The sequence below is a fragment of the Amphiura filiformis genome, chromosome 13 (genome assembly GCF_039555335.1).
Source record: "Amphiura filiformis chromosome 13, Afil_fr2py, whole genome shotgun sequence".
Classification (NCBI taxonomy): Eukaryota; Metazoa; Echinodermata; class Ophiuroidea; order Amphilepidida; family Amphiuridae; genus Amphiura; species Amphiura filiformis.
In genome coordinates, this window is record NC_092640.1 from 15615911 (window position 1) to 15630935 (window position 15025).

The 15025-nt window shown below is 37.9% G+C and overlaps 1 protein-coding gene across 3 annotated transcripts in view; it reads left to right on the plus strand.

Moving 5' to 3' along the window:
* LOC140168043 (dnaJ homolog subfamily C member 13-like) overlaps nucleotides 1-15025 on the plus strand; it is an 84746-nt gene that overhangs the window by 3397 nt on the left and 66324 nt on the right. For all 3 annotated transcript variants that reach the window (XM_072191346.1, XM_072191347.1, XM_072191348.1), the window contains exons 2-16: nucleotides 392-468; nucleotides 3920-3995; nucleotides 5364-5510; nucleotides 6247-6297; nucleotides 7166-7312; nucleotides 7912-7965; nucleotides 8166-8308; nucleotides 8590-8749; nucleotides 9758-9849; nucleotides 10776-10942; nucleotides 11758-11837; nucleotides 12318-12384; nucleotides 13582-13687; nucleotides 14510-14609; nucleotides 14870-14977. In XM_072191346.1, coding sequence (XP_072047447.1) covers nucleotides 404-468; nucleotides 3920-3995; nucleotides 5364-5510; nucleotides 6247-6297; nucleotides 7166-7312; nucleotides 7912-7965; nucleotides 8166-8308; nucleotides 8590-8749; nucleotides 9758-9849; nucleotides 10776-10942; nucleotides 11758-11837; nucleotides 12318-12384; nucleotides 13582-13687; nucleotides 14510-14609; nucleotides 14870-14977 — 1563 coding nt within the window. In that variant the 5' untranslated portion in view covers nucleotides 392-403. The remainder of the gene's footprint in view (nucleotides 1-391; nucleotides 469-3919; nucleotides 3996-5363; nucleotides 5511-6246; nucleotides 6298-7165; nucleotides 7313-7911; nucleotides 7966-8165; nucleotides 8309-8589; nucleotides 8750-9757; nucleotides 9850-10775; nucleotides 10943-11757; nucleotides 11838-12317; nucleotides 12385-13581; nucleotides 13688-14509; nucleotides 14610-14869; nucleotides 14978-15025) is intronic.

Genomic DNA, 15025 nt, shown 5'->3' on the forward strand with positions numbered 1-15025 from the left:
ACTCTTTCTTCCTAATTTGTTTGATGGGCCCATGAAATGTCTTTCTGAATCCATATTTATTTTGAGCTACATAGCTTTCAGAAAAGAAAAATATGGGGTTCACTGTGACAAGAAAGATACTAATTTTGTTGATGTTCCACCCTGTATATTCTTACCCACCCTGTATTATGATGTTATATTTTGTTGATTTGGCATCCTTGTAATATAAGCTTTCCAGAAATATATACTTATAATGGTCTATTATGTATTTATTAAAAGTTGTGTTGAAGTGAATCACAATTGGTGATATTTTCCTCATTTTACATTATGTTACACAAAAGATGACCAATTCATGACATGCGACCTCCTTTACTAGTTTCTTGCCAAATTATATTTGTGTTTCTTTTTTTAGGATCAGTTAATCATGACGTTAAAAGAGAATAAAGATGTCGCCAGTTACTTCACAACCAAGCACTCATGGAGGGGAAAGTAAGTATATGGACTATTCCAGTTGAAACTCACACACCCCCTGTGGAAGCCATGACCTTAATCTCCCACACAGGTGTGTAGATTTCAAATGGTGTTACCAATCCCTATTTGAAATGCACACTTCTTTGTGGAAGATTAAAGTTACGTCTTCTAGGAGGTGTATGGATTTCAACTGAAATGGCAAATCACGACACTAATACCTGTGTCATACTTCTATGCAGCTCGTCGCTGACTTATCAGCCAATAAGGCCAAACAAAATTAATTCTTTGTCTCACGTTACTTTTGATTGCAAAAATTCAATGCGGAATGAGGCTTTTTTTTTTTAATTCCGCTGCTGAATCAGAAATCTGAGGTCTTTTTTGTACTGATCATCACATGTACTGTGTTGTTTATCTCCTTTTCATTCTAAAGTCACTTTTTTTTTAAATAGGTCGTGGCTTTCTCGGGTACATGACCAAAGTCACTTTGTTTTCTAAAAAAGTAGGCCGTGGCTTTCTCAGGTACATGACCAAAGTCACTTTTGTTTTCTAAAAAAGTAGGCCGCTTTCTCGGGTACATGAACAATGTCACTTGTTTCTATAGAAAAAAAATAGGCTGTGGCTTTCTCGGGTAGATGACCAAAGTCACTGTTTTCTAAAAAAAATATAGGCTGTGGCTTTCTCGGGTACATGACCAAAGTCACTTTGTTTCTAAAAAAATAGGCTGTGGTTTTCTCAGGTAGATGACCAAAGTCACTTTGTTTTCTAACAAAATAGGCCGTGGCTTTGTCGGGTCAATTTTTTCAAAAAAATAAAATAAAAGTAAAGGCATACATTGTATGCCTCCCCTTTTTCCTAAATTTTAAAGGCAAGCTTCTTTTTTGCTGCTGTATTCCCCTGTTCAATATTTGTCACTTCATACTTCAAAAAAACGGAACCACATCCACTCCAAACACCGTACAACGGATACATCAGAGGGGCTGTTGACCACACTTCTTCTACCCTGACTGATACTGCATCGCACATCTAATTCTGTAACTTTCAAGTTCAATCCTTCGAATTCTTTAACACATGGATTTTGTCCATCAAAAATTTGCTGTAGAATTTCGGCAAAAGTACATTTGCTTTTGCTCTGATACAGAACCCATCCGATTGAATCGTTTTTATACAGTATCTTAACCCACAATATAGCTGTATCTGTTGCCATATTTGGCAAAAAAAGGAAAAGAAGTTGAAAAAATCGGCAAAAAACAAAATCCACCCGAGATAGTATTCTCAGCTTGTCGCTATTAGTCTTGTTTCCGCCTGTCATTCTCGCCAAAGGGACGGTAGGGAGAACGGGAAGCATTGTGTAGAGGCTAGTCACGATATCAACCTCTAACACAGCATTTTGTGATCGCTAGCGTAACATTTACAGTAAGCAAAACTCGACTGGAGCGAGACGATCATGTTGATGTAGACTCGCTTTCCAGTCGTCTTCTAAAAAATGATTTTAAACAATCTGAATTTTACGATTCTAGAACAAGAAAAAAATCGGAAAATTGAGAAATTCAATACGGTAATTTGACGATAATTTTACCAACGTGTGCGGGTAACGTGAGACAAAGAATTAATTTTGTTTGGCCTAACAAGACTTAATTGTGTCCATTTGTCTGCAATGCGTTATTGTCATGCTAGATGGTCATACTACTCAGTAGCATGACAGTATGACACCAGTATAAAAATATATTGTAGTTTGGTGGTTATCACCCATAGTAGAAGTCATGTACATACTATTTATTCTATGGGCCACTTTGATACACATTTAGCAGAATCCAAACTGCTGGAGCCGACAGGGGCGTTTATTTTTCCGTTATTCGCCCTGAAAGGGGAGGGAATAATTTTACCCCTTTGGGGAAGAATTTTGTATATTTGTAAAAAAACAAGGGAAAAAGGGTGTAACAAAAAGAAGCTACAACAGGATTGATGAATGATGCAAAGGTTCAGTGTGCAGACTGTACCATTTAGGGAAGAATTTGAGGTTTCATTTCATTTCATAAAAAAAAATTCTGCATTGCTTTTTTTCCAAATCTCACGATTTTACCAATGCGCGCGCGAGCTTTGAGACAAACCTTCTTTTTTTTTTTTTTTGGCCTAATAGCTCTCTACACTTGTATAAGAAAAGTTTCCAGTTCTGACAAATACTCGCCTACTTTCAATCAGAGAAGGGAGGGAACAATATATAATAAGGAAAAGTGTAATACATTTGCATGGAGATAACAACCAGCATAATGTTTTTCTTTTGGGTTCATTTCTGTGGAACTCTGGTTAGGGCTCATATTGAAATTCCCTTACACAGGAAGGTGTGCACCATCCTGCAGCTTTCCTATGCTAGCCTTCTTTTGTTAAAATCCTGTGTGATTATAACACTGCAATTAGCCACTTAAATTAGGAGCCCGCTTTCCTGGGTTGTGCAATGAGCCATAGTCATCAGTTTGTTTTCTTCCCATTCATCATGGACCACTTCAAAAGGCAGGGTGTATCACTGATGCATATAATCCATCTTTATAATCTGTTTTATGACCGAGCTTTCCTGAGGCATGGGCTTAGCGAGGGCAATCCTGCCTTCTTTCTGTGTGAAAGTGTGGTAGGGTATTTCAATATGAGCCCTTAGGAAGAATCTGGGGAAAGATGTGGCCACAGCGCAGTAGCGTGAGGGAATGATTTTGATTTTCTGGAAGAATATATGCCCCTGTGCAGTGGAGCGATGTAACTCAAAACTTGGATTAAGACTGATTGGGTGACGGGTCTCAATGTGAGATAGAAAGCATCATGTGTTGCAATCAGACCACCCACCTTTTAACTTGATTGGTCACAGTAAAATGACTGTAATGTATACCAGAGAGTCATGAACTAGCATTCAAAAGCTATTTTGCTCACAGTTAAGAGTCAAGAAACCATGTAGAATAAACACAGGAATATCTAAATGAATATGTAGAGTGCATGGGTGTCATGGGTTGCCGATATCCGTGAAACATGAGTGACCATCAACTTCCATCAAGTTTGCACCCATGGCAAAAACTATAAAAATGTTTGGCATAGGACCTATTCATCTATATAGCCTATTGACTTTAAAAAAATCTACTTTTTATGTTTTCACGTTCACATATTTATTAGCAAGCAGTGGATGGGGAAGAAGTACTAGAGCCAAAGGGGCAGATGAAAGAGGGGTGTGAGCTAAAAAGCAGGAACAGAGTAAAGAAGGGGCAGGGAGACAACGAACAAACAACTGATCAGTATTTAATAAATTTGGGAATAGGTACATTGTAGAATGTATGCAATAAAAACTCGGAGGGTGATTATGCATTGTGCAAATTGCATTATTTTACGAACCGCGAAAGACGGGTGGCCGCTAGTATTGATAAATTTATGACTATTCTCACAACAAAAATGTTCACTTACACATCTGTTATGTTTTTGTGGTGTTTTCCAGGTACAAGCGAATCTTTTCAGTGGGCAACAAAGGTATCACTACATACAACCCTACAACCCTTGAGGTCACCAATCAGGTAATTGTCAATATTAAAATTTTGTAGCCACATACTGTGAACCGAAAATGGTGACCAATCAGGTAATTGTCAATATTGATTACTTAGTAGCCGAAAAATGGTGTCATATCCAGTGCACAGTTCTTAGGGCGAGGCGTATGGCAGGAGTCATTTTTTTCCAGTTTTAGCCATTTATCTAAGGAATAAATAAAATAACTAAATAAAGCTATTTATATAGCGCATTATGCCAGGCCTCAATGCGCTGAACAGAAACTAAACCTACAAATATATCATGCAAAAAAACTTTAATTCTAATAGGCAGATACAACCAATACAAATTATAGCAAACACATTTAAAAACATTATAAAGCAATTACACTTGATAAGAAAAACAGAATAGCAGAGTAAATATCAATATAATGAACAAAAGCATGATATAAAAAACACACTAAACTCAAAATCACTACTCGAATCCCCAGGAAAAATGATGCCCGACTCGAAAATCACCCGACAGACCAAGGTAGACAACCGTCGACCAGCACATGACAAACAGACAATTAATTGTCCACCCGAGCCAGCCAAAAATTTTCCCCCGGGCGAAACACTCTAGAGACTCAAAATAGTGATATCCAGGTCCAATGTGAAGACATAATAATAATTCAAAAACAGCAATTTCAAAATATACAGATAACTGCAGAGTACTTCACAATATACAGGAACTGCAGAGTACTTCTTAAGTTAATATTAATACATTGTATTTCATAAATGCATTGACATTATAGGAAATGTGTCAAGGAAACCAGTAATCACATTTATATTTCCATAGGTCTTGAGTTAAGGCCGAAAATATACCAAAACAAGAGTTTTTGGCATTTTCCTCCTCCCATGAAAAATCATGTACATTGGACGGAAATGACATTCCTTATGTCAAGCCTTAGGATCTACATTATAGAATTCATACCATGTTTGTGTGCAAGTTTATGCTCCCTTCTGACCTGCCTTAACCCTAACAGTACCAGGTACTACAAAATACTACTTGATATTATGCGCTGTTCGTGTGTGCACCCACATGTTGTGATGACGCAATCGCCTTAAGTGATATATAGGCACGGTATTGCTGGTCAGCGAAGACCAAGACCCGTGGCAAAGTGTCGCCGACCCAGTGCTTGGCATGCGAGGGGTCTCGGGTTTGAATCCGAGCCAGAGCAATCAACTTCTTTCTTTGTTTTCTCTCTTTAATCCTTCCTTCTTTCCCTTCCTGTCGCCAAAAAACCCTTAGGCCGTTAGGGTTAAGTTCAATACAATAAACGTAATTCATCAGGATGCAGTGATCACAAAGGTGCAAACTGTCTCAAATTCTTACCTCAATATAACTTGTTTCATTACCAGTGGGGATACAATGACTTCATGGGTATATCACCAAACACAAAAGCGCCCACTACCAGTGAGTTTCTGATTAACGTCAGAAAGGGCAAGAAACAAGAGACGATGCGATTCTCTACAGAGCACAGGGCTGACGTCTTGACAGAAGCTTTGGTAAGTACAGGACATGGGCTCATACCCATTAGTTACTACTCAGAGAGTACATTATTGAAGTATATGTCCTGCTATTACGAAATGAGTGTAAGCTCGCAAGTTGGTAGTTTTGAGGCTTCTGAGTTGGTGTTCTTTGTTTCACACGCACCTGTTAAATTTAAGCTAATATAGTATGTCTGTATGTCATTTGTGAATGAGGGCACAATATGCCATTCACAAAGAACATACTACTGGCCTGTACAGATGTGCAGCAAACAAAGAACATCAACTCTGCAGCCAGGATGTCTCAAAATTATCAACTTGCGACTTTACGTAAGATATAAGATGACACACTTAACACCGCTGTTGTAGGTCAGTGAGAGGTCTCTCCACAGCGGCCTTATTTAGTATCTTCCCGATGTGGTAAAGTGAGCATGGTTGACGACACATGACTATCCTTGCAGGTTGTTTCCCAGGTACTCCGTTTTTTTCTTGCATTCTAAAATCGCCCCTCATCACACATTACTGTCCTGTCTTATACGGTGCAATAGGCCTCGTTGTGTTATAGTTGCATTCAGTTGCACTTCACGTCAGAAATCACATGTTATAAGTCCCTGTATGTTTTAAGTTAGCTTCCTCAATAAAAGTTCTTTGAATACCATAGCCCAAAAGTCTTTAAATTGCACTTTTTAGGAGTATGAAATAATATTATTATTTTGTGATTATTTATAGTTTTTACCTTTTTGTTATGTTTCAGAAATACCGTGCTGAATTTGCTGGTGGTAAAGGTCAAAAGTTCCCTGAAAAGGTAAGTGAAATTAAAATACCAAGTAAATAGTGCTCTTGGATATTTCTTTATATCGTCACCCTGCTGCAATAATTGCCGAAGTCATTCTTGTAATTTTGAAAACAAGTACAAAAAATAGTTCAACAAGGCATTTAAACATGTGTTCACCAATCTTTGCACAAGAACAAATGATAATGAGATAAATTAAAAGGAATAACCAGAAATGAATCAGGTGATTACAGAATAGAGGCTATCAGCCTTTTCCGCGGGATCCGCCATCTTGTGGGTACTACTGCCGTTCTGCATGTCCTGCGTTAGACATTACGCCCCCTGATTACGTGGAGGGCGCAGCGCGTGACGCACCTCTTCAGTCAAGCGTCAATGCAGTGATCTCAAGATGGCGGCGTTGACGTCACAATGACTACCTCTATTGATGCATGCTTGAACCATATTTTTTACTAGTTCTCACAATTACAAAAAATGACTTGGGCAGTTATCGTAGCCTGCATGGAAAAAGTAGATAACACTGAACTTACTTGGCCAATTTGGGTCATACAGTACCACAGGGGTCATCAACCTTGCTAAAGCGCACAACAGAAAGCCGCTTTCAAGATATGTTGTGTTATGAATACTATGCAGTAGAGCCACTAGCACCGGGTTTTCCCGACTTTGAAAATGCACTTAGATTTTATACTTTTTCAACACTTTCACCATCAAAAATTTGGAAATGAAATGAAATATTCCTGCCATTAATGCCCCTGTTTTCCCAGCACATAAATTTTGAACAAGGACTTTTTTGACAAAACTTATTCAGTGAGCTGACCTGTGTGACCTTTTCAATAAAAATTAGTCTGATGTACTAATGTGTCTATCAAATTATTTCATACAGAGATACAATTCATACAAACACCACTGGAGTGAAAGCAGGAAAGGAGTGATTCTAGAAGTTAACGTATCTGGAATAGATCAGATAGAAGCAGCTACAAACAAAGTGCTATGTTCTTATTATTATAGGGATATAGAAGGCTTTACACAGGTAAGTTGATGAGGTGGTGTGCTTGACAAGCAGTAATAATACATGTATATGTCTATTCAGTGTATTACCACCTTTGGAATGAATGAAGTGATTCTACAAAAAAAAAAAGATTTTACTTTGCTGTCTTGAGTAAGGCATAGGGACTATAAAGTGAAAAGAGTGATTCTAGAACTTAACAGCTGCTAAAGATCAGATTGAAACTGAAATAAACAACTTTGTTCATACTTAAAGGATATAAATATACCCAGGTATGTTCCAGAGGTGGTGTGCTATGTAATACACAGTATTACTACCGCAGCACTGAAAGGAGTGATTCTAGAAGTTAACACCGCTATTATAGGTCAGATTAAAGTATACTCTGATCAGCTCGTAATAGGCGGGACTCATAACATCGTGGATTGATATAGAATGGCGTATTACACTGCTGGGGGCAGCACCCACACGAACTGCGTTTTGTGTGAATGATGCGTACGTTAGTTGGGACTTTATTGACTCGCACACTAACAAAAAACGAATAATTCCCGCCTATTAAGAGCTGATCATAGTATGCTACAAATAAAGTGATTAATTGATAATCATTTTGCATGTTTTTACTCTAGGTTACTGGATACCCAGGGGGCTTTGCAATTGTTCATGGAGGCTTTAACAGATTGGTAAGTGAATCATTCTAAGAAAATAAAAAGTATTTAAAACTTTGTCAAGAAATTGTTTGTGACACACTAGGGGCTGGTATATAACGTAATATTTTGCTTGAGTTTTTCCACCGTCACATGTAAAATGCATATTCTGTAATTTTTATTTATTTACGACATCTCTCAATTATTTATCCTTATCGTCTTTTTATCCCAAACAGCATCTGTTTGCATGCGATCAACGAGATGACCTCTTAAAGACCGCCATAGAGTATTCAGGGGCATACGTGGGATGCTACCTTAGAATTAGAAAAGAACCTATTACTATGGACCAGTTTACATTAAACAGGCTTGGAAAATACAGGTGAGAACCATGATGAACACACCTTCCTTAGGAGGGGACACTTGTTTTTATATGTGTGATTCTAGTACTACCTAAGCTGGATGGTTTGTTGCTCAGTAATGCTTGATCCCAGTGTTATATAAATAGCTGATTCTACTTGATTCAAGCAATTTGTTCCCAAGATTATTATTGAAAAAATCTGGAAAGTTAGGTTTAGTTTGAAGACTCATACATTCCCAAGTCTTTCCAAGTTGATTTTATAGATTTAACATCAAACATGTCTATGTCCTCTTTGTTTCCAGTACTGACGAAGCACTGACATCAATAGCCGAATTCAGCGTACAGAAGTACAGCAATAGACACTTAGATCCAACTAGAAGAGTGCTCTGTCTAACAGAGACATGTATAGTAGAGAGAGACCCAGCTAGCTATAGTGTAGTTACTATACAGCCACTGTGTGATGTAAGTATACATGAGGCAGACATGTGATCACCATGTGACTATACCACTTTTCACCCCGATGTGGTAGTGACGTCAACGCGTTGAGGCAGTTGTTTCGAGCGCGCATCTTTTAAGTAGTCACATGCTTTGATAGAACGCTAGCGATATAGAGCTACGCCCAATGAAATGCGCACCGACATCACTGCCACATCAGGGTGAAAATGGTATATCTTGTGAGTTTGATTGGAATAGTGCAAAGATAGCCTAACAGTAAAGGTTCATGCCTGTATTTAACAAGCCAGAGTGCCCATCTTTCTTTTGAAGTGACTTGGGGCCAGACTCCACCATGAATAACAAGCATGAGAATTTTCAGGTTTTTGCCTGAATTCAGGCAGTTTTGTTGTCCAAAGTTACGCATTTATATTTTTTCAGCCTGTTATGGGCCTTTTAAGGCCGAATTCACACGCTTTTTCAGGCAGTTTTCAAGAAAGCCATTCTCATGCCTGGAAATAACATTGTTGTATGGGGTCTGCCACACCTTCCCAGCATAAGCAGATACCCTTGGTGGAGAGACATAGAGACGGCTTTGTCATTGTGTTGTGCCCTTAGTCAAGGCTCGGATATAGCCTATGGGCAACCAACTGTTTCTGACATATTTTGCAGAGATAAGAACTCGGCCAGCCACAATTCGATGTGAAAGTTTGCAACATGCGAATGCTGCATGTGACTACCATGTGACCATCTTGTGAATATTACATAACAACTTGACAGTGGAGCCTGTGTTCCTTATACTCCCCACAGGCTTTCATACTGTCTAAATTGGTGCTGACCATAAATTTGGGTTGACCATACAGAGTTCATTGCCACACACAATATTTTACCATTCTCACTGTATTTTGAGGAGGTGACCCAGTTTGATTCCAAAACAGTGCTTTCAGGGCATGTCTCCTTCTCTTTAGTCACCCAATATTAGTAATACTAGTAAAACTCCTAATATGTCATTTTGACACCTTTGTTATATCATTTCAGGTTTTTGCAATAATTAGAAGTCAAAGTAACCCACAGATATTCTATCTAGAATACATCAAGGGCCAAATTAGGAAATACACATCAACAGATAGGTAAGTGGTTGCCATGGAAACTTGAAATAGAGAATAGACCTTTAGAATAACAGGCATGTTGCCTTTACTATCAAATGTTGTATTTTGTAGAACCTGCTAATGGTTCAAAACGTTCCAAATAGCTTTAGATAAGGCCATGATTTCTCTGTGTTATAAAATAAAAAATATGTGTTACAAATTGGGTAATTTCTGTGATTTTCCGTTTTCCACTATAAAGCACTGAAAAGTTACAACAAACATGTTTTAATAGTGTATTTTGTCATACCCTTTACAGTAGTGATGGCCAGAATCTTGAATCGTATGCCTAGAATTATAATGCTAGAATGGATTGTTTAATGGTTGATTACTGCTAAATGATCACTTTTCTTTGTTTTATTTTGCAAATCAACACAACATTTAGACATTTATACAGTTTTTCACTATTTTGTGGCATTTTCAAATTTCTGTGAGCAAACCCAGAATTCCGTGAATTTTTCTGATTTTCCGTATCGCGGAGAAATTGTGGCTTTAGCTTTAGATACATTACATATTTTGTGAACAAGGTGTGGGATCGGCAGTCAAGGCTCGTACACTCTGGTAGTTCAATGATTCAGAAAAAGGTAGTTTTAACAGATTCAGCAGAAACTAATGAAGGAAATTTTTCATTAACCTTGCAAATATTTTCAGTAATGATCTGTTACCATCCATTTGTGACTGGCTGATTGTCTTCTTCACACCTAGATGGTTTAGGTGTTTCCAGAAAACTTCCGTAAAAACAATTTGGTTGGACTGCCTTAAATATGAAGCTGTTTACATGTGTTATACTGTGAAAATAGAAAATGAAAATAGTGTCATTGGCAGATGTCAACACTGACTATGTATTAAGGTTAATGTTGCACAATATAATCGCTCCTAACTGTATACAATTTTACTTTTTTGTCAACCAGGGATAATTTGATAGCATCTGTATTAGATGGTGTGCGAGCCAGTGGCAACAGAGATGTGTGTGTGAAAATGACGCCAACAGACAGAGGTCAGAGACAGGACCCTTTATTTACATCAGTTGATGAGGAGATTGAAAGCAATCATCTCAAGTTCATAGTTAGCCCACCAAGTAAGTTTATCTGCATTAACCCTAACGCTACTACACCATACAAAACATTACAGTACAAAGCGACTGGAAGAACATGCATCCCATATGATCCGATTGGGTTATCATGCCAAACTACACATAAGCAGGAAAACAATGGCCAGGCAACATGTCTTGCTATAGCCGTTTTGCTGCTTGGCAACAAAGGGGTTGGTTGGTCAAATCCTGGGTGGGGAAAACAACTTTTCTCTTCATCATCTTCCTTCCTTCTTTCCTTCCTTCCACTTAGACAAAAAGCAGAGAGGGAGTTGGGGTTAAAAGTATATTTCCTAATTCTTCAGAGTTCAAGGTAGGCAGTGGTAATCAACAAATGCGTAGCTCAAGTTTATAAATCCATTTAATTATGCAACATATCGGTAGCTGTCTTAAAGTCGGTTCATACTACGCCGCAATTGCTTTACGAAGCGGTATGTTGCCGCACCGCATCAAACTGCAAAATACTGCATTGCGGTATCGCAGTAAAGTAAATACAATTTAACTTGGAGATGCGACGAGTTGTGTTAAAAAGTAATCGATATATCGGCAACGCACTGCATCACAAAGCAATTGCGGCGTAGTATGAACGTAGTACATTCGCATCTGCCCAGTGGCTTTGGTCACAGGTATACAGTATAGTTCCACATGATGGCAACATAGCCACACATTATGGGTGATACAATGCTATACATGCCCTCTAAGATATAACTTGGGATATTGTTACAAGAATTTGGTCCCTGTTCAGTCAAGTGCTTAATACATGCTTACATTATTTCTGTTATTATTGTCTATTTTCCCCTCAGATAACAACTTCCATGAAGCTGTTCAGAGATTCAATAACAATGTGTCATATAGTGGTTTACTCCATGCTGTTACACATGATGTGAGTACATGTAGGAGATTTATTGTGATGTGATTCAGCAAAATGTGGTGGATGTCAGGAGAAAAAACAAATAGTTTAGTTCTGTTGTGTGTTTTTGTGTGTGTTTTGTTATATCATTTTGTACGAATCCTACATCTAATTTTAATTAAAAAAATTCACTATGACTATGTTATAACCTGTAAAATTCTGAAGAATATTGAATAAAAATAGAAATTGAAAATAAAGGCCTAATTAAGAAAAGACCCATTTGATTATTATGTTTCCTTGTTTCAGGGAATTCTTGGCATTCTTTTATTAATGTACCGGTAATTGTGAAAGATGGCAAATATTCCTAGGCAATGTCCCAGCCCAGCCTGTAAGTGCTAAATTTTGGAACTGACTGAAACATACCTTAACTGTTTGTATTTGTCCTTTTACTCCAAAGCATTTAGTTTACTGTTGAGTTATTTATTTAGCATCTTCACGTTTTCCATTTGACAGAGTTTCTTTGCAGAGAACAAGGAAAAGTTAATCAATGCTGCACTGACTGCTTTGCTAGCTCATGAAGGTAAGACATGCATTTTAAATATGTGCGAATTGTACTTTATGTAATTTCAAAGAATGCGTTTCCCTATACTCCATTCACTATACATTCACACGTTCTTGCCAATGTAGCCTGTGTACTGATACTGAAGTGAGGTTATGATTAAGTACTTGAATCACATCATGAGAATGAGTCATGTCATATTTTGTGACCTCTTACATGCATGCATTCCACTTGATGCGATGACGCAATCGGCCTAAGTCATATATTCTTGGGGAATCGCCGGCCTGGCCAGCGTAACCCCCATGGCTAGATGCTGGTGATCTTCTGCGTGGCATGCGAGGGGTCTGAGGTTGAATCCTGGGGGGGTAATTTGTTCATCTTTTTCATTACTTCTTTCTCTTCCAATAGTAGAAAAATATGGGCATGGTTAGGGTTAGAGCATTGATTGTTTATTTGGATATAGGGAAATATTCAAGTAAGCGTTTTCACTTGTTTTGACCTTGTTTTTTACCCCAGAATTTCCCTCATTTATCGAAGCCCTGTCCTCCTTCCAATGCATTAAACCTTGACTTCAAGGTGTTTGGTAACTGTTTAACCTTGCAAAAGTAAACCTTGATGCAAAAGTAATAATTTAGTCCCTATATAGTGAGGTTGGTCTAAAGGAAAAGATCGACCATATTTATTCAAACCTACTGCCATCATTCAAAACAGCTTCTTTGTATCCAAAACGTTATCAAAACCAGTATGAATCCATTTGCGCATTGTGCACTTGCCATACTTTGTAAGTGCAATCAGCAGTACTTCGGAGATTTCCACAAATGCCACCATTATTGTGCATGGTTTTGCATTGCATGATGGGTAATGAACATCAAGTCTGTCGTGGCCAGATGCTGTCCCTGTCACCATTTCTACATATCTTCATTCTGCTAGGAAGTTTTTGTCTCAAAAAACAATAAAAAAATTATAGAAGAAGCAAGAAACATACCTTCATAAAAGCAGCAACACTTCTGTCACACACAAAGATGATCAGATGAGTGGCAAGTGGCAAAGAATTTGTGAAATGTGGGCATTTTTTTAAGAAAAATACATAGCATTGTTCGTGAAATTCGCCATCTTGAATAAATGCAGGGAAATATTCAAATAAGCGTTAAGTTGCAGAGGGTTTTAGAAACTGCAACATGATGTACTAAACACATGCATAACTCTCTTATTCTGTAGGTGATCCATCTACAATGCCGCCACAAGAATTAGAAGCTTTCTTTCAAGCTCTGAGAAGGCTAGTGGCATCCAAGGCTGGGTTTGGTGCTTTCACTACACTACCAAAGTAAGTTCCATTTTGACTGGTTGGAGCAACAAAAAAAAGTGTTAAGTGCTATTTTGAATCAGCGACTTGTACACTGGACTAAGCATTGTAATATATATACAATATATGAAGAGCTTTATTTCAAAACCCCTAACCTCCTTGAATAAATGCAGAATTGCGTCAAGCAGTAAAAAACTGTCAAACGCAAGCGTAAATTACCATCAAAGCAAGCGTGCATCAAGCGCTCGTGCTACGCGAAAATTTTGGAGTTTGCATCACCGGTTTTGCATTTAGCTCTTTTACGTCAAAAATCGTGATAAAAACATGGATTTTAGAACAAAATCAAGATTGTTTGACGAAATAAAAGATATGTGTGTATAGCTTTAAACATGTTTAACCTTGATGCGAAAGTTTAATTTGATAAATTCGTAATTTTTACCTTATATTGCTCGGGTGGTCTAAAAGAAAAGATTGCTTACACGTGTTTGTACTTGTTTGTTTGTATACTTGTTGCATTACTGCTCGCCGCAGTTGCCGGGCCGTTTTACACCGGTATATTGTCAGATGGCGAGCTCGCGATATGTTTTGGCTGTGATATGCGAAAGCCTGACGATGCCCAAGCCGAATAGAGGGCACCTTTTCTCGATGATCAATGATTGTATAGTCTTGTTGTCATGAGTATTGATCAGCCAATCAAGGAGACTGTTTAGCACATTTATGATTACACTCTGAACAATTAGAAAAACATTTACTTTAAGGAGAGGGATGCTGTAGTAAATTATCTTGTTTTCCATGTCATCTGAAACTAGAAGTTAGCAATTTATCATGTGCTTCCATTTGCAGATTTCGAGAACGAGTTGGAGTGAAAGTTGTGAAAGCTTTGAAACGCAATGAAGATAGTGTTATGCATGCAGCAATTGACATGCTATGTGCCCTCATGCAGGTAAGCATACATTGTAAACAGGGAAGAGGGACAATATAATCTTTGATATGTGCCCTCATGCAGGTACACATTATAAACAGTGAAGTTAATTTATAAACACTCTGTCATTATATATTTGGGGTATCTGCGAGGCCTAGAAATAAATTGTCACAGCGTTCCCACACAAGCTTGTTTTGTGCGCATAATTGTTTCCACAATAAATTTCAGAAGCATCTGTAATTTTGTTTTGATTTGTTGGTTTTAATTGATTTCCTCTGTAGCCTATGCATGATGACTATGAACTACGACAAGAACAGCTCAACAAGACTTCTCTTCTTTCATCCAAGAAATTCCTGGAGAACTTATTAGAACTATTTAGCACCCATGTGGTAAGTCCATAGACCTTTTCAAATCAAAGTTTTCTGAAGACAGTTGCT